General features: G+C 39.8%; 1 protein-coding gene across 2 annotated transcripts; it reads right to left on the bottom strand.

Moving 5' to 3' along the window:
* Positions 1–502: 502 nt before the first annotated feature.
* KRT23 (keratin 23) lies at positions 503–21053 on the bottom strand. Of its 2 annotated transcripts, none has more exons than XM_088020773.1 (8): positions 20585–21053; positions 14986–15068; positions 13666–13822; positions 12010–12171; positions 11799–11921; positions 8834–9054; positions 7782–7816; positions 503–1470 (listed from the first exon to the last, which is right to left on the bottom strand). In XM_088020773.1, exons 1-8 carry the CDS (start codon positions 20978–20980, stop codon positions 1439–1441), a joined length of 1209 nt encoding a protein of 402 aa, XP_087876899.1. In that variant the 5' UTR covers positions 20981–21053; the 3' UTR covers positions 503–1438. The 2 variants fall into 2 exon arrangements, with proteins under 2 accessions (XP_087876899.1, XP_027945748.1); XM_028089947.1 differs by lacking the exon at positions 503–1470 and adding an exon at positions 5968–6349.
* Positions 21054–21265: the final 212 nt, after the last annotated feature.

Here is a 21265-nt window from a genome sequence, read left to right as displayed (position 1 = left end):
TTTACACTGTGTATGCATACTTAAAAATTAGCATAAATTGACACATAGTTTTGATTCAGTGACTTATAATATTTTTAGATGGTTTCTAATTTAAATTTTAAAGAGAAGTTTTGGTGCATAGGAAAGTCCATATACTGGTATAACAAACACACACACAAACACATATACTCAGAGTTCTTCAGTAAAACTCCTAAGTCTCTTTAGGTCAGATCATGAAGTATGTCAGAGACACTGTCATCTTTTCCTTTTTGCATGACCTCACTGCAAATATATTTTAGAAACCCTCTAATCCTCTTAAGAAAGAAGGTGACATGTAGATGTTGTGATAGAATAAATGAGATGGGGAATGACTCACCCACATGGGAATGATCTCAGTCATGTAGTAAGGCGGAGAAACCAACATTGTTACGATACACAAATAACCAACAAAACACTTCAGAGGGTATAAACAAACACCAAAAATCTTGAAAGCATTTATTGATATAAGAGTATAGCATAGTGAAGAGACATGCCTAGAACAAATGGACAATATTTAAGGGTCTTAATGACTTAAAAACTTAAACATTATAACTAAGAGCTACCTGATAATCATGATCATCTTAATCTGTAAGAGGCTTTATAGTTTCTAGGTGAAGGAGAACATTGTTTGCCTACATTGAAAACAGATCACCTTTCCGCGAAGCTCTTGATCTGCATGATACTTACTGTTAGCATATTCATAGAGAAGTTGTTAATGTCCCTGGAATGAGGAACTTAAAGACAGAGTCAGAAGGAATCAAAACTCAAAGATAAGGAGAATTTACGTGGGCATCCCGGCATGCTCAAGTGAAGAGCAGGGATGTCCCTTCTTCTGGGTTGGAGTTACACTGCTTGGTCCCCATTTGTGAAGAGGAGAGCTGTAAACATACACACATGGGCAATGGCTTTACCCTCTGCTGTCCCTGAAGAGCGAAGATCTTGACTTTTCTCTTGGATCCTTGGTGTTTCATCTATGGTTATTGGACCAGGACTTCCATAGAGATCCATTTCACTGTTAAAATGACTAAAATCCTGGTTGAAAGGTTTGGACTAGACTTAAATCAGCTATTGTCATATAGCAATAATAGAGCAAATAATAGACTCTTATTTAAATACTCTGTTTTGTTATCCATGGTCACATGAAAAACTACTCCCAAACAACCATTTTATTCATAATTTCATGGGTCAGAATTTCAGATTCAGAATATTGGGTCTGGCTTCCCTCTGCTCCATGATGTCTGGGGCCTTAGCCTGTTTGGCTTGAATGGCTGGGAACCAGCTGCAATGGGCTGGAGCAGAGTCATATGTCTGGAACTTCAGTTATGGCTGTTGGCTGGGTTCCTCGGTTTTCCATGGGGCCTCTCTGTGAGGCTAGCCTAGACTTCCTCCCAGCATGGTGGTCTCAGGGTAAATGAGCTTCTCATATGGCAGCTGGCTTCCTAGAGGGAAATTCTAAGAAGATATAAGCCCCAATGTGTAAGCATTTATTAAACCTCTGCTTGTGTCTTGCTTGCTGATGTTCCATTGGCCAAATCAAGTCACAGAGTCAAGCTCAGCATCTGTGTGGGAAAGACTACAGAAAGGCCTGAGACCTGGTGGTGTGGGTTCACTGGGGCCACCAGTATCTACTACATGGCCAGAAAATGATGCTATTATTTAGTATCCATTTTCTATTGTGAAAGGCTACATGGGTGTATATGTAACTATGGTACAGCGTTGCTTAATGTCCATAAAATGTATTTTTAGAATTATGTTATTTTTTATCCCAAAGAAATGGTATGATATATCCTTTGACACAAGGTAAACTTTAAAAAATCTCCATGCTACATAAAGCTGTAATTAAATAATTTATATGTAAGACCATCTGTACAGAAAAGAAAAAAATTCCAACCTTACTTAGTACCTATTGCAGGCTTACTTTTCTGTGGCAATTATTGGCATTTTTACAAATTGGTTCTAGCTTAAAAGCTCATACCTTAATTATTTTGGTTTTTCAATCATTCATACATTTAGGATTATTATTTTTAATTTGCTATGAGTTTTAAAAATTATATGGTGCTTTTTTCAATTCTGATGTTTCCGTATGTCAGGGATGCTACATATAGGTAAGAATGAGATCTGAGTCCCAGGAGAGCTGGGCTAACCTTTCTAGACTTTAGCTTCCTCATCTCTTTAACAAGAGGGTTCAATCAATTGATTGCGTTTTCTTCTAATGCTACTATTTTTTTGTTTGGACTCTGTGTGATGCCTGATTAACTATTAGAGAAATGTAAAATATGCTTTGGGAAATACTAAAACAATCTGATATTACCTTAAGGAAGGATTTACTTAGGTGTTCCTGAAATTAAATTTTTTAGTCACTTGGCTTAGGGATGTTTTCCCCATGAATCTCTTACCTGCATATGTTACTATTTTGCTTTGCTATATAAAAAAAATGTAAGAGGTAAAGGAAATGAAGAAGCTAAAGTAACACAGCAAATTTTCATTATAGAAACACATTATAGGAGCATAACACTCTGGGGAAATATTTGATTAAGCAACTGAAAGGGATTTTACTAAGATTATGTGGAAGTAAGTTTGCCGAGTTTTGTGAAATACATTTTAGTATTTGTCTTACCTTTAAGTTTTTATTCAGCTATCCTTCCTGGAAGGACCTTCCAATCTGGTAAAATGAAACTCTATCTTCACAAGCATTTGGAACCTTTTATTTTTCTATTAGCTGTCATTCATTCTTATGAGAGTATTCAACAATTAGTAATATGGGAAATGTACAAACAAATACAGAAGTACTCACCTGAAGCTACAGAAGCAGTAGGTTCTCAACCTTGTCTATATGTTGTAATTACTTGGGGATCTTTCAAATGTAGTGATGCCTGGGTCCCAACCTTCCAAAACCATGATTTAATTGATCTATAATGGTCTGGCCATTAGAATTTTTAAATCTCCCCAGAAGATCCTGAAATGCAGCCGAGTTTGAGAACCTCTACCCTAGAGAAACTTTCTTGGATCTCTTGCTCTTACCATTTTTTCCCTACAGTCCTTGCACTCTTCTCAACTTTACGACCAACATACAATTGCTACATTGCTCAATAATGAATTTTTATAAGTTTAGTTCCCAATTTCACACATGATTAACAGGGTAGGTGTATAAGAGTATTATTGGAAAAATAAACCTTTAGTAAAGGCATGTATTCCATTGGATGGACACATATTAGATGGATCTAGCCACTCAACCATGTTATGGTACTGTTGGAAAATATGTTGCCATAAATATTAAATTCCAAAGTAATAATATTTTGTATCTCTCTGGGTTAGCCAACTATCTGTTTAGTTGGGTCTTGGGTAATGCAATAGGTGCTATTTGCTCAAAATGTTTCTGGAATGAAAACAATATAACTTACTGCCAACTCCTTTATGTGGTTTGGGTGTGTGTTGGTCAAAACCAAACACAAATGAAAACTTCTGTGGTTAGTAACTCACCTGAACATGCAGGCACTAATCAATTTGTAATGGGTATTTTGAAATATTTTTGGGATGATTTAGATGCAGGGGAGAAGTTATTCTATGTTGCCCTGCATATAATTGTCTTTTTTTTATTTTAAGATTACTTATTTATTTGAGAGAGAGAGAGTGAGTGGGGGGAGGTGTAGAGGGAGAAGAAAAGGGAGAGAATCTCCAGCAGACTCCATGCTGAGCATGGAGCCTGACATGGGGCTCGATCCCACGACCCTGAGATCATAACCTGAGCTGAAACCAAGAGTCAGATGCTCAACCAGCTGAGCTACTCAGGTGCCCCACCATTGTCTCTTTATTCAGGCAAATGGTTTAATTTTTCTGCTTGTCTCTACTTAGTGAAATAGAGATGGTATGGCCTAAAAAATTCATATATTGAAATCCTAACCCCCACAGGTGATGGCTTTAGTAGGTGAGGCATTTGGAAGGTGCTTAGGTCATAAGGGTAGAGCCCTCATGAATGGGTTTTCTTACAAAAGAGACCCCAAGATCTCCCTGGCCTTTTTTCCCATTTGAGGACACAAGCTGTGAACCAGGACACAACCATGCTGGTGCCTTGATTTTGAACTTCCCAGCCATCAGGACTGTGAGAAATAAATTTCTGTTGCTTAGAAGCCACCCAGTCTGTGGTATAGTTATAGCTACTTAAATGGACTAAGGCGAGAGCAATTAATTATTAATAGAGTGACCAACCACCCCAGTTTGCCTGGGACTGAGGGGTTTCCTGGGCAAACTGGGATGAATTGATCACCTTAATCGATACAGGGAAAATTAACAACACTTTAAGGATATTTTAGCCCCTTGACTGAAAAATTATTCATTATGTTATAATTTCCTATTACCAAATCATATATAAATTATGATGGTAAATGGAAGATTAGTGATTATTTTCTGGGCATAGTATTATAACTTTCCCTTCAGCTTATCATATTTTTTTGGATATACTTCAAAATATTTTGCTAGCAATGCTCAAACTTCACCTTGAGAAAATAGGTATATTTAATCCATAATTTCTAGATTTTAAGAAAGAGATAATAGTGTCTAAAATTGCAGAGTGAATTGGTGCTAAAATGGAAAAAAATTAATTTTTAGGTCTGCCTCGAGACTCTAGTACCCTATTAATGTAAGGAAGTTCTTGTAGTAAAATGAAATAGAAAAAGAGAAATTATGAAGTCTAGTATGAATCCACTCTTGTCCCCCAAAACATCAGATGTCTCCACAGACAAATACTGCACAAAGAAAACTCACTGAAGCTGTTAGTGTATTGGTTATTTTTGAGATTCTTTGAAGTAATCACATAGTACAGATAAATTTATAATTTTACTCCAGAGAATTAGTATATTTCAGTTAAACCAGTAACACATTTTTGCAATGATGTGATTATCCTGAGTTCCTTTTGCCTAATTTCAGATTGTTAGGGGTTGGTTTTCCACTCTTTGGGCATTAAGAATCAGAAACACCAATTAATTGCCTTAAAGGGAAGACCAATTCAGTTTTGACAGATGCCCAGTTCAGAAAATATCAAAAGCAATCCTTTCCAAGAAAGTATTAAAACATAGAAACAAAAAGCACATGGGGCATTGCCAATGTGGTAGATGGTAATGGAACTACATTACACCACTTTTAGATTAATAACTGTTAATGGAGTCGAGAGAGCTGGATCTAGACTAGCAAGGATCCAATGAGTGTTTGAGTAAATGCCTTTATTATTCTGGGCCTCAGTTTATTTGTCTGTAAAATGGGAGAGTTTGACTAGCCTGTGCTTGTGGTCCCTTAAATTGTGAATATCCTATAATTCCATGTACAGCATTGTGATGATGCCTAGAAGATATATGGATTTCTATCTTCCTTTTCTCCAACACTACTCCTCTGTACTAGCCTTGGAACAGTGGCTCACACTGCTATAGTTTGAAAAAAAGGGCATCTTCTTGAGAGGACAGAGGTGCATATTCTCTGTGCTTCAGCCCCTACTCCACCTCAACATAATACTCCCAATCCTAATATTTGCATTTTGGATCTTGGACAAGTCACTTCCCCTTTTAGGGTCTTAGTGTCTGTTTGTAATAAGGATTTTTTTTTTTTCTGAATTCCCTTTCCTTAACTTTCTTTTAGGCCCTTAAGGTTATGTATGTATGTATGAATGTGAGCTAGAATACTTTTTGGTCATCTCACATTCTCAGTGAAACTTTCTAGGCCTCCCCTCCTCTGTTTCCCCCCTTCCTGTTGGCAGAGGTCTGGAGAGCCTCATGAGCCACATCTTTTCCCTAGGTTGCATGGCTGCAAGGTAGTAATTCTGCCCAGCGTTTGGCTGCTGCAGACATGTTCAAAGCATTAAGGTCCCTTTCTTTCATGGACAATGCCCTGAGAATCCCTTGTTAGGATGAGACCTTGATATAAAAATGACATGAATATGATGTGATATAAACAAAGACATGATGCAGCTGGTATAGAGTTTTATTGGCTACAAAACAGATATGTAGTGGTGGCAATCTGAAGATTGTAGTAGAAAAGTAGAGCTTTAAAAAGCTCATGAACTCATACTTTGATTCAAAAAGTGCAGCAATATATTAAGATCATTATGGAATGTCTGGTGAGATTGTTACAGAGAAAAAAAATAAGTTTCTGAGTTTGATAACTCCAAGGATACATCTTAGGTCTCACCCATTTGTGTCTGGGCAAGGATTTCCACTGGAGAAAAGTAGTTCTTACAATAGGCAGAAATTTTATTGGCCTTATGCACACTTTTGGATCTCATTCACTTGAGAAAGAATTATTCTTCCATTGACACTCTCCTGTGTGATGGCCTTGATCTTTGGAGCTGAGGGAAAAACCAATGAAGAGGTCACTGCCATGCTTCTCCCACCATCTGAAATACTCATTTTTAGTTCCCTGCTCTCAGTACCTGAAGCTCCTCTGTCCCTTCCAAAATGATCACTCAGCAATATGGCAGGCTCTGCTGGAGTGAAGAGATCACCCCAAGGAAGGTTTTTCCTCCTACCCTCCAGGAAATGAGGGTGTGTGAATAGTGTCGTCTTCTAGAGGCCAAGATCTGCATCCTAGGCTTGCCTGATACAGAATCAAGGCTCTAACTACATATACTTGAGGAGGACTTCCTGCTTAGGCAGGCTTTATTGTGCTTGTACCACAGATTCTGTGAGCTAACAGAGCACTCAACACTATTCTGGGCACCTCATTTAAAGATATAGAAAGCACATAGGATGTGTGAGAAGCCAGGGATGTTTATCATGGTCACTGTTTTCAAAGTTATGGTTTATTTGAATGTGTTTTGTTGACACACCAGGACACTGATTCAGACCAAAGGGAAGACTTGACATTAAGAGAGATACAGGGAGAACTTTGTTAAAATCAAACCTCTCCAACAGTAGATTGGGCCGTTCCTTCAAGTAATGGGTTCCCCATTCCTGGACATGCATAAGGAGAGGTTGAAGGACCATTTGTCCATATCTCACAGAGGGGTAGCAGTTAGACCAGCTGATTGTGATGGTGCCTGGAACCCTGATTCTCTGAATCTCTAATGCCTTACAACACTTTTACCACAAACTAATCAGAAAAGTGCCACTCGTCCCAGACTGTGGTTTCTTAGAACTTCTCCATGAGATGTTAAAGAAAATCTGAGAAAGTAGGGTTCCCAGGTCAAAGACATTTGGTGACACCAAGTTAAGCAAAATAAAACTTTTGATGTTTCTTTCTCTTTCCTGTTCCTTTTCTTCCTCACAGCAGTGCCTGGTCCATCTTTAACTTACTGAAATGCATGACTGTTCATGAAGAGGGTAGTGGGACCTAGTATTTCAACCATTTCTGGCCATGGGACACATCTTTCCGTAACACACAATTAAAGTCTTATGGAACACTAATGTTCAACAGAATGTAGTTTGGGATATTATGTGAAATCATTTTCTTGTAATCTCCTAGGAGTTTAGTAAACAGACTCCATAACTTAACAGAGATCTAATAGTATGAATGATCATTGCTATCCACTCTACTGCTGGCAGAGAACTTGCATATATATTATTGAAGACAATACTGAGAGCTCACTTTTCTCTTTTTTATCTAATTTAATTCAAAATTCCTGGCCATCTGGGAGTAAAATAAAAATCGAACACAGGATATTTGTACACTAAGTACACTAAGTACATTTAGTACACTAAGGATTATGAGTACTATAGAATGAATAAACATGTTGATTCATTTTTAAAAAGTAGATTCAAACAGTGAAATATTTTTTTTACCTTTCACACTTGACTTTGATTCCTCCTCCATTGTCCTATAAAAATGATAAGAGTTACAGCTCATTCTAGTGTTAGTGACAATCATAAAAACTCCTTAAGGTGAACTAACTTCCTATGCCTGCTTGTAAATTCATAGCTCTTTAATAAGGATAATTGAGCTCTGTAGTCTCAAGGTCATGAGTTCATGGGAAACCCTTCCTGGATCCAGAAGGAAGGGAGTACTGCCTCCCACTGACCCTGGGGTCAAGGGAAGTCCACCAAACCACCTCCATTATTTCAGCTGGCTGCAGGCTTTGCCTCCACTGGGCTCCTTTCCGGGATCTGCGTTTGAAGCCTGGAATCCCCCGGCTTTTCAGACTGTTCAGGATTTGGTCTGATAGTCTTTTATTTATGTATTTTTACTTATTTTATTTTATTTTTTAAAGTTTATTTATTAGGCAATCTCTACACCCATTGTGGGACTGAACTCATGACCCCGAGATTAAGAGCCACATGCTTGGCTGACCGAGTCAGACAGGTGTACCTATTTATGTATCTTTAAAAAAAATTTCTAACCCTTTCTCTTGGGTCCTAGAATGTATGTTCCCCCTCCCCCCCCTTTTTTTTCCTGGACAGGTTGGTCAGAAATACCAGACTGAAGAATCTAGATTTCTCAATTTCTTAGGAATCTTTTCCTGCTGTCAGGCTAAAATATTCCCTTCTGTTGTGGTGATGGCGGTGTTTTTTTGTTTTTGTTTTTTTTTGAGCCAAAATTATGTGCATTTCTAGTGGAAAACACTATAGCCAAGCCTTCCTAGTTGTTTCTTTCTAGAAATTTTAATATATTAATTTTAACTATTGACCTCAAATCTTAGTGCCCTGGGAATAATAGCTGAGTAATTCATACTTGCTACTTAATAAAATATAACCTGATCTAAGTATCCAGAAGAAATTCAACATAAACATCTCTTTCTCCGGAGTGATGATTGCTCACAGAACCCTGAGGTATAGGAATGCACCCACAAAAACTTGATGCTCTTTTCGTCCTCTTTCCCTGAAAGTCTTTGCCTTACCCCTCACTCTCTCCCTCCAGGAGCTGGTGGTAGGTGGCGATTTCCTTCTCTAGGTGGGTCTTGATGCCCAGGAGGACTTTGTATTCATTGTGCTGACGCTCCAGGTCATGGCGTAGCTGCATCAGTTCATCCTCGTAGTGGGAGATGATCCGTTGCATGTCCTGGAGCTGGCAGGAGTACCGAGACTGGGTTTCCGATAACATGTTCTCTAAAGCAGATTTCTGAAAGAGGAAATGATATTTCTTCTATTAATTGACTGACAGCTTGATTGCTTCAATAATGTGGGCTTGTTGAGTAGTTAGAATATAGCAACCACTCTGCTAGGTGTCTTGGTGGCTGCTGGGGTGCAAAGGTGGGCAGCTGGCTGACTCAGAGGTTTGGAGCCTGGGCAGTGAGGAGTGGACGAGAGTCAGGACTTTTGAAGCCCATTTTCTGGGCATTTCTTTGTGTCGGGGAGCTCTTTGCAACTTCACTACGTTCCTGCAGTGTTTATTGTATATGCGACTCATTTGGGATTGGGCGTATGGTGCCTTGCCCCGATCTGTTCCTTACCTCCTCATGCTTACATTTAGTCTGTGGCCAGATGGAAAACTCCTGGGGGAAACAGTAACTGGACTGCTGTCTCTTTGTATCTTCAGAGAAGGGTCTCAAGTAGGAGTGCTGGATAAAATAGCACCTATTTCCTTTGAATTTCAGGCAAGCAATGAGTAGTTTTTTAGTACAATATGTCCTAAAAATTGCCTCAATATTGCATGGGACATACTTATACGAAGAAAAGCTTTGTTTTGTATCTGAAATTCAAATTTAACCGGATGACCTATATTTTAATTTGGTCAATCTGGCAACCATAGTCCCAAGCAAAGCTTGTTGATTATGACAGTGGTAACAAGTTGTCGTTATTGAGGAAATTCTAAAAGCTGCGCAATGAAGTTGCTACACTAGGATACAGAGAAGTGAGTTCCAGTCCCTGTTCTTTGGATTTCCCACCTGCTTTTCTGGAGCGCATAATTTTAATCCTCATGAGAAACTCATGACTGTGTTGGATACTCTCACTTGATGATGGCTGTTAACTTTCAGGGGGCACTTAATGTTGCCTGGCCTGTGCTCATCACTCTCCTGTTCTCCGAAAGAGCTACTGCATTCCTTCTCCTCTGTCCTCAGATCCCCTCCTCACTCTCCTTTCTCTCAGCCCATGGCCTTGCTTCTTGTGTTATGGAGGAGATGAAAGCCATCAGAAGAAGATTCCCACAGGCTCCCACTATTACTTCCACATACATGAACCTGTGTTCTTGTTTCCCTCCTGTTACTGTGCATGAGCTGTCTCTGCTCCAGTCGTTTTAGCAACTGCCCACCTTCTTGCTTCATTAATATTTTCCTCTCTACCAGATTCTTCCCATCGGCTTTCAAATAGAATAATTTCTCCCACTTTAAAATTTTTCTCTCTTGAATCCATATCTACCCTCAGTTGTCATCCACTTTCTCTGCTCTCCTTCACCTACAGCAAAGCTCCTCAAAGAGTTGTCCATACCCGCTGTTCCAAATTCCTCTGGACTTCCTTCCAAGGGGACAAGGCTACACAGTCTGACTCCATCATTACCCCAAGGGCCTCCCCTTCCCTTCCGTCTTCTTCTTACCTTTCTTCTCTTTGTTCGCTCACCACAGACACATTGGCTTCTCTGCTGTTCCTCCAACCCATCCAACACACCTGTGCCCCATGGCTTTTGCCTTTGTTTTTCCCTCCACCTGGAGCCCCCTCTCCATGGCCACATAATGCACCTCTTTACCACTTCCAGGTTTTTGCTCAACTGTCACCTTAACAGTAAAACCTTTCCTGACCCCCTTGTTTAAAACGGCAGCTCCACATTCCAGAATGCCTGACCTCCCCACTCCATGCTTCATTTCTTGGTAACCCATTTCTCCATCTCACATGTTATATACTTTGATGATCTGTCATCCACACTAAAATGTCAACTCCCTTATTATAAAGTCCTTAGTACTTAGAATAATGTCAGATAGTAGAATGCACGAAAACGAATGTGAACGTCTTGCTGACCTCACAAGGTTGTTGTGAAATACTATATGTCCAAATGTTTTGAAAACCATAAAACACTATAATTATTTCTGTGCTCATTATTATCATCTTGACAGTGTACGTTTTAAATGTCTGTTCACCATCGCTTATTCCTAAAACAACAGTAATTTACCATGTGTACCTGCCAACAGAATGAACCAATTATTTCTCCTCAAGATCAAGGGCAGAGTAGCACTTGGAAATGATATTGATGAATGATTAGAAGATTCAGATAGGCTACAAAGGGATCAAATGACAGATTTCACTTAATGAATTTTGAGTGCTTGTGACACTCACACAAAGCATTTTACTAAAAACCATGAAAATAATAGAAATGGCATATATATAAGAATTTATAGTTTATTGGGTGATAAGACATCTACATGATGGACACAGCAGTACTTTGGTGTCAGCCGGGCCTGGATTTGCCATCAATTCATGTTGACACCAGAATTTCTTTGTATTGGGGCTTAAGGGGGCAGCCTGGTTGTAAGTGAGGAGAGTACTGGTAGAGATTATGAGGGCCTACCAGACCCTCACACCTCTCCTCAAGCACCAGGTGGCTTTACCACCGGCCACGTACTATCTGTGTGACCTTGGCCAATTTACTTAACGGTCTGGAGCTTTGGTTTCCTCATCTCTAAAGTGAGAACATGAAGACCTACCTGGAAAGTTTAACATGAGGATTAACGGCAGTTAACATAACGAACCCCCTGGCATACAATGTGGCACAATGTGGACACCTCAATAAATGATAGCACTTACTGTCTTTCTCACCATGAACAATTTGGATGGAAAGTGGGAACTCCCAAGGGAGTTGGGGAGAGGAGCCCAGGAGAGAGGTCAAGAGAGGCTTTGTGGAGGACATGGTACCTGACCCTAGCTCAGACTCACCCTGTTGCGCTGTGCCTGCAGGTCGATCTCCAGGGCCTGGAAAGTTCGCTTCAGCTCATGGATGTCACTTTGACTGCTCTGAACAGCTGCTGGACTGGCCACCTCCTGGGCCATGGTGGTTGACTAGGAGACCAAGCAAAGGACAGAAGCATTTACATTTGGGACCACATGGAAATGGAACCTTTGGGGAGTCTGAGCTCCTTTCCTTTACCTGTTCTTTGTACCAAGTGTCCAAGTCTTGATGCTTCTTCTTTATTATAACCTCATATTCCTGTCTCATATCCTCCAGAACCTTAATCAGATCTTCTCCTGGAGTTGTATCCACCTTCACACTGACCTTGAAGTCAGTCGGTACATGATGTTCCTCCATTTCCTGTTTAATAACAGAGAAAGAAAATGAATTGGCTGTGATAATCAGAAGGCCAGAGGTGTGTTGATTGATTGGCAGCAGTTAACAGATCTTTTAAAAATTCAGCTTTTGTGGTTGTTGTTCTTTTACTGGTGTGGTTTGGTTTCTCAGTTATTATTTGTTGCTGGCAAAACATTGTATGTTTTTTTTCTATTATAACTTTATAAAATAAAAAATAGCACTAGATAGGTAATCAAATGGCCTCTGTGATTACTGACTTAATCCCTGGTTGAAAATGTTTCACAAAGAATTATGCTTCCATAGCATGTAAAGTACTCTTCAGCACATGTTCATGGGTGAAGTGATGGCACAATTCAACAGTTAAACATTTTAGGTTAGAGGGTAAAGCTTTTGGGAAGCAGTTCAGCAACCCAAAGCCAAAAGGTATAAAGACTTCTTTATATCTTGTCAATGCATTATGACTCTGTAGGCTGGACACCCATAGGATATCATGAAAATCAAAAGGGGTGCCTGGGTGGCTCAGTTGGTTAAGCATCTGCCTTTGGCTCAGGTCGTGATCCTAGGCTCTTGGGATTGAGCCCTGAGTTCTCCCTCTCCTTCCCATTCATGCTCTCTCGCTATCTCTGTCGCTATCCCTGTCTCTCTCTCTCTCTCTCTCAAATAAATAAAATCTCAAAAAAAAAAAAAAAGAAAATCAAGAAATCGTAGGAAAAGTTTAATTAACAATCATTGTCTAACCAATTGTTCAGAATTGAGGCTTTTTGATGTTCATAAGCAATTTTGTTTGCCTAAAATGGGGATTGCTTTTCTCTTATTGCATCAGAGTCTCGGGGACTTTAGATGGATGGTAACTTTTTCCTCCCCCCCCTTTTTTTTTAAGATTTTATGTATTTATTTGACAGAGAGAGAGAGAACGAGAGCAGGAACACAAGCAGGAGGAGTGGGAGAGGGAGAAGCAGGCTTCCCACGGAGCAGGGAGCCCGACGCTGGGATCATGACCTGAGCCGAAGGCAGATGCTTAATGACTGAGCCACCCAGGCGCCCCTGGATGGTAACTTTTTCAAAGTCAGTTAAATGCTTATGGAAATTAAGATTCTTCATTTTTGCCACAGTTTTATTTACCTTGGTTAGTGGCAAATTCTCTTATTCTACTGTCCCCCAATTTGCTGCACATTGGACCCATGAAGGAAGTTCAATCTCATGCATTTATTCTTACAGTATCATATTAACAAACAAGTCTAGGTAAACATTGTATATTAGCAAAATTGTTGATGGATTCATCATTAATTGTGATTATATTTTGGCTGTTGGATTTGACACTGAATAGATAACCTTGAAGCTGGAAAAATTAGATGTTTATATGGTTCCTTATAATTACTTAGGTTGAAGGACACTAAGGACTGGCATTCAGATAGTGGTTTCTTCTGGGCTATTGAATCATCTGAATGTGCAGATTAAGAGCTGTGCTGGTTACCAGGAGCTCCTGGGGAGTCCTACCTGCTCATGTCGCTTCTTCATGAGGATGAGCTCTTTCCTCATCCCCTCAACCTCCTGTTCCAGATCTGTTGTGACAATGGTCAGATCATCCAAGGTCTTTCGGAGACCTTCAACTTCAATTTCCAGATCTTTCTTGAAGGAGTGTTCATTTTCATACCTTTTGTTGGAAGGAAGAGAAGAATACACCTGTTGTTGGAAGGCTATGGCCTTGTAAGGATTCACCTTAGTTTAGAGGTGAATCTTTTACTTTCTAGGTTTAGTAGGAAAAAACGAATACATGCATCCCTCATATGTCTGTTTCACGCAGGTTTTTCTGATGGTGACTCAATGTTGTTGCTGTTTTTTTTTAAACAGAGAGGACTGTTTACTAATAAACAGTCATATGCCCATTGCTTAGACTTAGTAACTGTTAACATTTTGCTTCATCTATACTCTGTTTTGTATTTTAAACTATAGACATTATGCCATTTCACCCCTAAATACTTAGGAATAATACATCATTTAAAAACAAGAATTTTTGTTAAGAATGAAGCAAAATGGGGACACCTGGGTGGCTCAGTTGGTTAAGCATCTGACTCTTGGTTTTGGCTTGGGTCATGATCTCAGGGTCGTGAGATTGAGCCCCAAGTTGAGCTCCATGCTCAGTGCAGAGTCTGCTTGGGATTCTCACTTTCCCTCTCCCTCTGCACTTCCCTGCTGCATGCTCTCTCTCTCTCTCAAATAAATAAATAAATCTTAAAAGAAGAATGAAGCAAAATGTTAACAGCGGTTAAATCTAAGTGATGGGCATACTCTTAACTATGGAGAACAAACTGATGGTTACCTGAGGGGAGATGGGTAGGGGGATGGGGAAACAGGTGATGGGGATTAAGGAGTGCACTTGTGGTGATGAGCACTGGGTGATGTATGGAAGTGTTGAATCACTATATTGTACACCTGAAAGGAATATGACACACTGTATGTTAACTATACTGGAATTAAAATAAAATAAGAAAAAAATAAAAACAGGAGTTTTCTAAATAAGCATAATAACATTATCACACCTACAGAGCTAGTAATAACTCTTTAATATCATCTAATTCTTGGTTCATATTCAAATTTCCCCATGCTACAAGGTGCATTTTATATCTAGTTTGTTTAAAGTAGGGTCCGGTCAAGTATTTGCTCATATTATGCTTTTTGATTATATTTTGTAAAGGTATTACATGTGGCTAATGTTGAAATAATTTTCCTTTAGCAAAACAAAAACAAGAGGAACCTCCAAAACAAACAAAAACAGCAAATGAAAACTCCCAACAATAGGGTGAAGAAGCAACTTACTTGAGGCTGAAGTCATCCACCGCCATCCTAGCATTGTCAATGAGAAGAATGATCTGAGCATTGGTCATCTTGCCGTCCATGATCTATAAAACACACATCAAGAGTCATTTAAGTCAGACACCCTCCCATGGGAGAGCTGCATTTCCGAAAACTGTATCTTCTGGGTATATGACTTGTTGGCATAGATGACTTCTTTTCTGGCAGTGGAACAACAAATAATCAAATCAGTAAATACTGAGCACTTACTAGGTACAAAGCATCAGAATGGTTTTTAAAGTAAGAACATGGTCTGCAGCCACTTCATTGTCTTTGTTTACGCTGAGTTTGACAGGCTAGGATTGGTGACGTTGCTGAAAGAATGACATTGGAAGGGGAAGGAGAATCATCGTTCAAAGTGCCTTCTGGCTTTCTAGTGCTGCGAACATAGCTTAGTGTTTTGTTTTAGTTCACCCACATCTGATGATGTTACAAGAGTTTTAAGTTCTAATCCCGTTTTCATTGTGACTATTAGTTTGGCTCTCTTAGAGCTCAGTAGTTATTTTCGATGAACATAATTCTTCCTTGTGGTAGCATTCGTGTTTCTGATCAGTGATACTGAGCAAAGTATCAAAATATCACTGATACTAGTTTGTCAAACTGATTTTAAATGAATTTTATAAGAGTCATCACATACCATAATTATTTTTTGTCTGAAGTGACTATAACCATTCACATAACTTGTAGGTATGTGTATGTGTTTGTAAATTATTCCATGATGAGAATGCCCTAATTGTAGCTATTGAAATATTAACTGAAGTAACTTTTTGGCAGCTTAATAAACTTTAACTGTGGTAAAGCCTCTGGTTAAGACTTTTACTAGATGTTTATATAGTTTTAACCTTAAAATGAAAAATATTGTTGAAAGTTTCTACTTGAGCAATTGTATTTATGTATATGATTTGTAAATTCTTCTAGGTGGTTATAACCAGAGTAGTGCACATTTGATATACGTCGCTGTCTTCAGGAAAATTGGGTGGAAGATGTCTCAACATCAAAAGTATGATACTACTTTCCTTTTGTGCCAAGTCATGCTGAACTAGGAACTGGAGATTTTCTTTTTTACTTCCTGTTACTGACCATTGGCATGAACGTGGGCCAGTCACCCTGTCCCCTGGGTTTCGATTTCATCATCTGTTAAATAAGGAGTGTGTAGTAGAAACTGCTAGAGATTCTAGCTCTAAACTTCGTGATTTAGTTGGAGGTAGGGAATCCTGTGACATTTCCATTGTATTTGAACAGATAATTCCTTTATTTAGAAAGGATTTCCTTAGGACAAAGTTATACCTCAATACAAAGGCACCTTTTAAGGATCTGCTGCTATTCAAAGCTTCGCTGATTACTTGGAATTTGGTATCGTGAATGCACAATAGCAGGATTCAGAGGTGGTAATAACACTGGGTCTGGAACTCCTTAAAGGGCAGAGCCTGGGGTCTTGATATTGCACCTACTAGCTGGGTGAGCTTATTGAGTCTCAGTTTCTCCATCCGTAAAATGGCAATAGTAATAATAATAGTAACCACTTCATCAGAGAGTTATGAGAATTAGATTAGAAGAGGTTAAACACAATAATGTAACATACTTAGCATATTCTGGGCACACTGTAGACACTCTGAAAGATTAACTGAAACTATACTAATCTAGAAAAATGTAAAGGTTTAATTTTCTTTTATAAAAGAACTTTTGAGAAGACATATAGATGGCCAAAAGACACATGAAAAGATGTTCAACATCACTCATCTTCAGGGGAATGCAAATGAAAATCACAACAAGGTAACACCTCACACCAGTCAGAATTGGCTAGTATCAAAAAGACAAGACATAATAAGTGTTGGAGAGGATATGAGGAAAAGGGAAGCCTTGTACATTCTTGGTGGGAATGTAAATTGTAACAGCCACCGTGGAAAACAGTATGGAGGCTCCTCAAAAAATTAGAAATAGAACTGCCATATGACCCAGTCATTCCACTTCGGGGTATTTACCTGAAGAAAAAAACCCCAGAGCCATAAAAAGAATGAGATCCTACCATCTGCAACCACATGGATGGACCTAGAGGGTATATACTAGTTGAAATAAGTCAGACAGAAAAATACCATAGAAATAAGAAACAAGTCAGAAAGACAAATACCGTATGATTTCATTTATATGTGGAATCTAAAAAACAAAGGAAATGGACAAACAGAAATGGACTCATAAATGCAGGGAACAAACTGGCGGTTGCCAGAGGAATAGGGGAGGGGAGTGGGTGAAATTGGTAAATGGGATTAAGAGATGCAAACTTCCAGTTATAAAATAAATGAGGCACGGGAATGAAAAGTACAGTATAGGGACTATATTAAAAAAAAGAAAAGAAAAAAGCCAGCACTATCATAATTAGAGCCAATGTCCATCCTGGATAAATCCCAGGTCCTGTATGTTGAGATGCATCCTCAAACTTCTGCTATTCGTGGTAGGAGATAACCAGGCTGCTGCCCAACTCCTTTCTTCCCTTGGTGGATTCCAAAAGGTACTATGACTACTTCCTTTGCTCTAAAAAAGGATTCTGTAGATATTTCCTTGTCTCCCCACTGTGGTGCTGCTTAGGGACTTTCATACCAATGCTTTTCCTTCCAGGCTCTACATTCCTTCCGTTATCTAAGCTCATCGGAAACGAAAAGTAGCTCCATCCACGAAAGCCTGGGGACCCTGTGCACCGAGGTGTGGATTGACATCCAGAGAAACCAAACAGTATTCCCTCCATGGAATCAGAAAAATAAAAAATACAATCTGTGGGCTTATTTGGCTCTTCTGAGTTAAATTGGTAATTTATCTGTTGCAAAACCCACATCAAGAATCTGATTCCCCCAGTTAGCATTCTTCTTAGAGTTCATGAATGGTGAGTTCTGAAATGCACTTGATATAGAGCACATTTAAAAACCAAAATGGGGGCGCCTGGGTGGCTCAGTCGTTGGGCATCTTCCTTCGGGTCGGGTCATGATCCTAGGGTCCTGGGATCAAGCCCTGCAAGGGGCTTCCTGCTCAGCGGGAAGCCTGCTTCTCCCTCTCCCACTCCCCCTGCTTGTGTTCCCTCTCTTGCTATGTATCTCTCTGTCAAATAAATAAATAAATAAAATCTTAAAAAAATATAAAAACCAAGACGATTTCCCCTGTTCAGGCTTACTTGATGCAATATTATGATACAGCCACTCTTTCTGAGACATCCTTCACAGTAATGAATGGATGATGAGGAAGGGTTGAGAAATAATTTGTGAAGCCTAGGTTTTGCATTGTGTGTTGTAATTAATCACCTGGATTCTCCCACAAGGCTCTGAGTTCATTCTTTTAAAAAACCCAAGTTGGTGTTTTAGTATAACGTTGTTGCTCCAGGATACGTAATCTCGTTCCAGGAAGAAGAAAATAGAACTTTTTTTTATCATCATAAACCACAGTGCCAAAATATGGTACTATTGAGAGCCATTCTAAAATACGCATGTCCTTATGACTAAGTCCAACTTGGTGTTGCAAGGATTGGATTAATTTTTGAACTCATTTTCTTACAGTTTTTTTGAGTAACATTTAAGATCCCTAAGATGGGGGTAGAAGAATGCTACTACTGATAGCATTTCATCAAGGCCTGGGAAGGGGTCAACCCCTGGTTGTTGTGGGTTGTTGTATTCCTGGGCCTCTATTTTCTTGCCTGTGAGTGGGGGAGGTCAGGACCACATAGAACAACCTCAACTTCAAAGAATTGTTTTTTTCAAACATAAAAAAATACAACTAAAATAAGTAATCCAGAAAAGAGTGGAATTCAAACCTGAACTTAATTTATAACCCAGAATTTAAAGTCAGAACCCAGAATCCCAGGCTTAAAGAATGGGCTTGGAGAATGGGCAAGCCACCCCCTCCTCAGCATTGACCCCACTCCACTTTTCTCAGTTCTGTTCCAGACAATTTGGGCAACCACTCAGTCTCAGTCTCCTCATCTATAAATGGGGGGTAAGAATACTTGCTTCACAACATGAGATAATGTGTATGAAATGTGTGTCGTATGATTAACAATGCAACCATAATGCATTATTTCTACTAACAAGCAGTACCGTTTTTGTAGGAGATAGGCTAGTGCACACCATGCTGTATGGAAACTGTGAGGCCATTAGAAACAGATCTGGGTTAGAATCCTATGTCTGCCTCTTGCTGGTGGCTTTTGGTGGCTACTTCACCTCTCTGAGCTTCAGTCTCTTTACAGGGTCATTGTAAGAATTGGATCAGGTAACATCAAATGTTTCTATCAGCGCATAAAGCTCTTGGATGGTACTGATTTGTGTATTAAAATATCCAACATGAAGGTTGGCATACAATAAGGGCTCAATAATGTTTTCTTCCCCCTTCCCTCCTTCTCTCTGCTGTCAGTGAGTTATTTGACCATGTCTGACCTCATGTTTCTTTTGGGAGTTAGGTTCTCAGCTGTCCATTTGCAAAAATCTTCTATTCTCTCCATTCTAAAACAAAAGCAACTTTATTAATGAAAAAATATGATGAGGTTTGTTGAGTCACCTTGTTTTTTTTTTGTAAAGACAACCATGTACTATATAGTTAGGGTAATTACACAGTCAGTTATTAGGTTGATTATTCAATAATTAGGGTTCATTATGAGGACAGATTTATATTATCTTGATTGGTCTTTCCTACATTCAAGCAAGGACGACTGAGGGTTGAGAAATCATACTGTATAAATATTGGAAACCCGTGATGCCCTTTCTAGGATGGGTAAAATCATGATCTTACAGGGAATTTTTTGGGACCAATTTACATAAAAGGGAAGTTACATAGCTTTAAAAAATAATTTATGAGCTGACTGTATTCCCTCCACTTCTAACCAATGTTGTGTGATGTCCCAGAAGGTATAAGGTCAGCTTTTTTAAATGTTCAGTTGAAAATTTTTTGTGTGTTTTAAAGAAGTCTCCATAACCTATTCTAACTCTAAGATTCCAAAAATTATGCTCATTTTATTTTTTATTCCAGCAATATGCCCTTTCAGAACTGGGAGCAGCAAGAACTCAGAACTTCTAGCAGCCCTCCAGAGGAAATATCCAGGAATGTCAGAATGATGTATCTGCTCTTGGAGTGACAGCCTTCAGGTATGATCTCCAAAATAGTGTAACCCACCAGCCTTTCTTTCTGTGGGTAATCAAACTGTGGCCAGGACTTTTGAGGTAGAGCAGAAATAATGTAATGAGAAAGTAAATGCTCTTTTGTGCCTCTTGTGATCTGAGCAGGAGGGATGAATACTGGCCCTTATCATTACTGTAACATTCCTGGATCATAAGTGATATCAGATGGCAGATGGTTGCCTTACATTTTTTGGATTTTCCATATAATTTATATAGAGAGGACAAAATACACAAAACAGGCTTTCCCGAGTCTGAAAGGTATAACAAGAAAATATCCTCAAATACTTTTGTTCACAATTACTTTAAGCTCTTTTGCCATTTTTCTGGAAATTGTCTTTTGTACCAATTTCTCCTCCCATGGCTCTCTGGAAATGCAGCCCCCTCTTGAGTTCCAGGGTCACCCATGATCTTACCTGCTCCTGCAGGTGGCTGATGTTTTCCTCATACTGGGTGTAATTTTGCTTACTGCCAGGATCTCTCTGCTCATGCCACTTCAAGATGCGACTTTCGAGCTTCTCGTTGGCCTCCTCCAGGGCACGCACCTTGTCTAGGTAGGAAGCCAGGCGGTCGTTGAGGTTCTGCATCACCTCCTTCCCACTTGCAGCTGGGAAGGAATTGCCTTTTCTAGGTCCCCAAGGACCTCCGGGAGGCAGGCAGCTTGGTGAGCTGAAGGAAAGGGAGATGCGGACACCCCCGGCCCCCCCATGGACGCTGGGAGCCCGAGGGAAGCTCCCCAGCTGGTCCCAGCTGCCTCCCGTGCCATGGAAGGAGCCGGAGGGGGTCTGGCTAAAGTTGTGGCTGGAGTTCATGGTCCCATCTGTGTTTGGTGCAGGGCTGGGCTCTGCTCTGCTCCCTGGCACTGTAGAACTGGGCCGCCCCAGACTGCCCTGGATGGTTTTATGCCCTTCGCTGTGGGAGTTCCCTGACAACTGTACCAACAAGATCGTATCATTGTGCAACAGGTGTTTCCTCTTGGTCAATCCCAAAGTGCCCCTGGGCCTTCACACACATTGTTGTTGTTTAGAGCCACATCAATATACCAGTTTGCTTCTCCCTTCTCATTGTAACCGGGAGGTGTGGCCCATGACATGACG

The sequence above is a fragment of the Eumetopias jubatus genome, unplaced genomic scaffold (genome assembly GCF_037043125.1).
Source record: "Eumetopias jubatus isolate StellerSeaLion01/CBP00866 unplaced genomic scaffold, mEumJub1_p1.0 scaffold_160, whole genome shotgun sequence".
Classification (NCBI taxonomy): Eukaryota; Metazoa; Chordata; class Mammalia; order Carnivora; family Otariidae; genus Eumetopias; species Eumetopias jubatus.
The sequence above is the reverse complement of the archived record's forward strand: the minus strand, read 5'-3'. Positions and strand labels throughout refer to the sequence as shown.

Coding starts and splice junctions, on each gene's coding strand:
- KRT23 (XM_028089947.1), bottom strand. CDS start 20,980: ATGAACTCCAGCCACAACTTTAGCCAGACCCCCTCCGGCTCCTTCCAT. Junction 11,922..12,009: donor ACACTTGGTACAAAGAACAG/GTAAAGGAAAGG, acceptor TTGGTCTCCTAG/TCAACCACCATGGCCCAGGA. Junction 6,350..7,781: donor ATCAAAGTCAAGTGTGAAAG/GTAAAAAAAATA, acceptor TTTTTCCCTCAG/CTCCAAAGATCAAGGCCATC.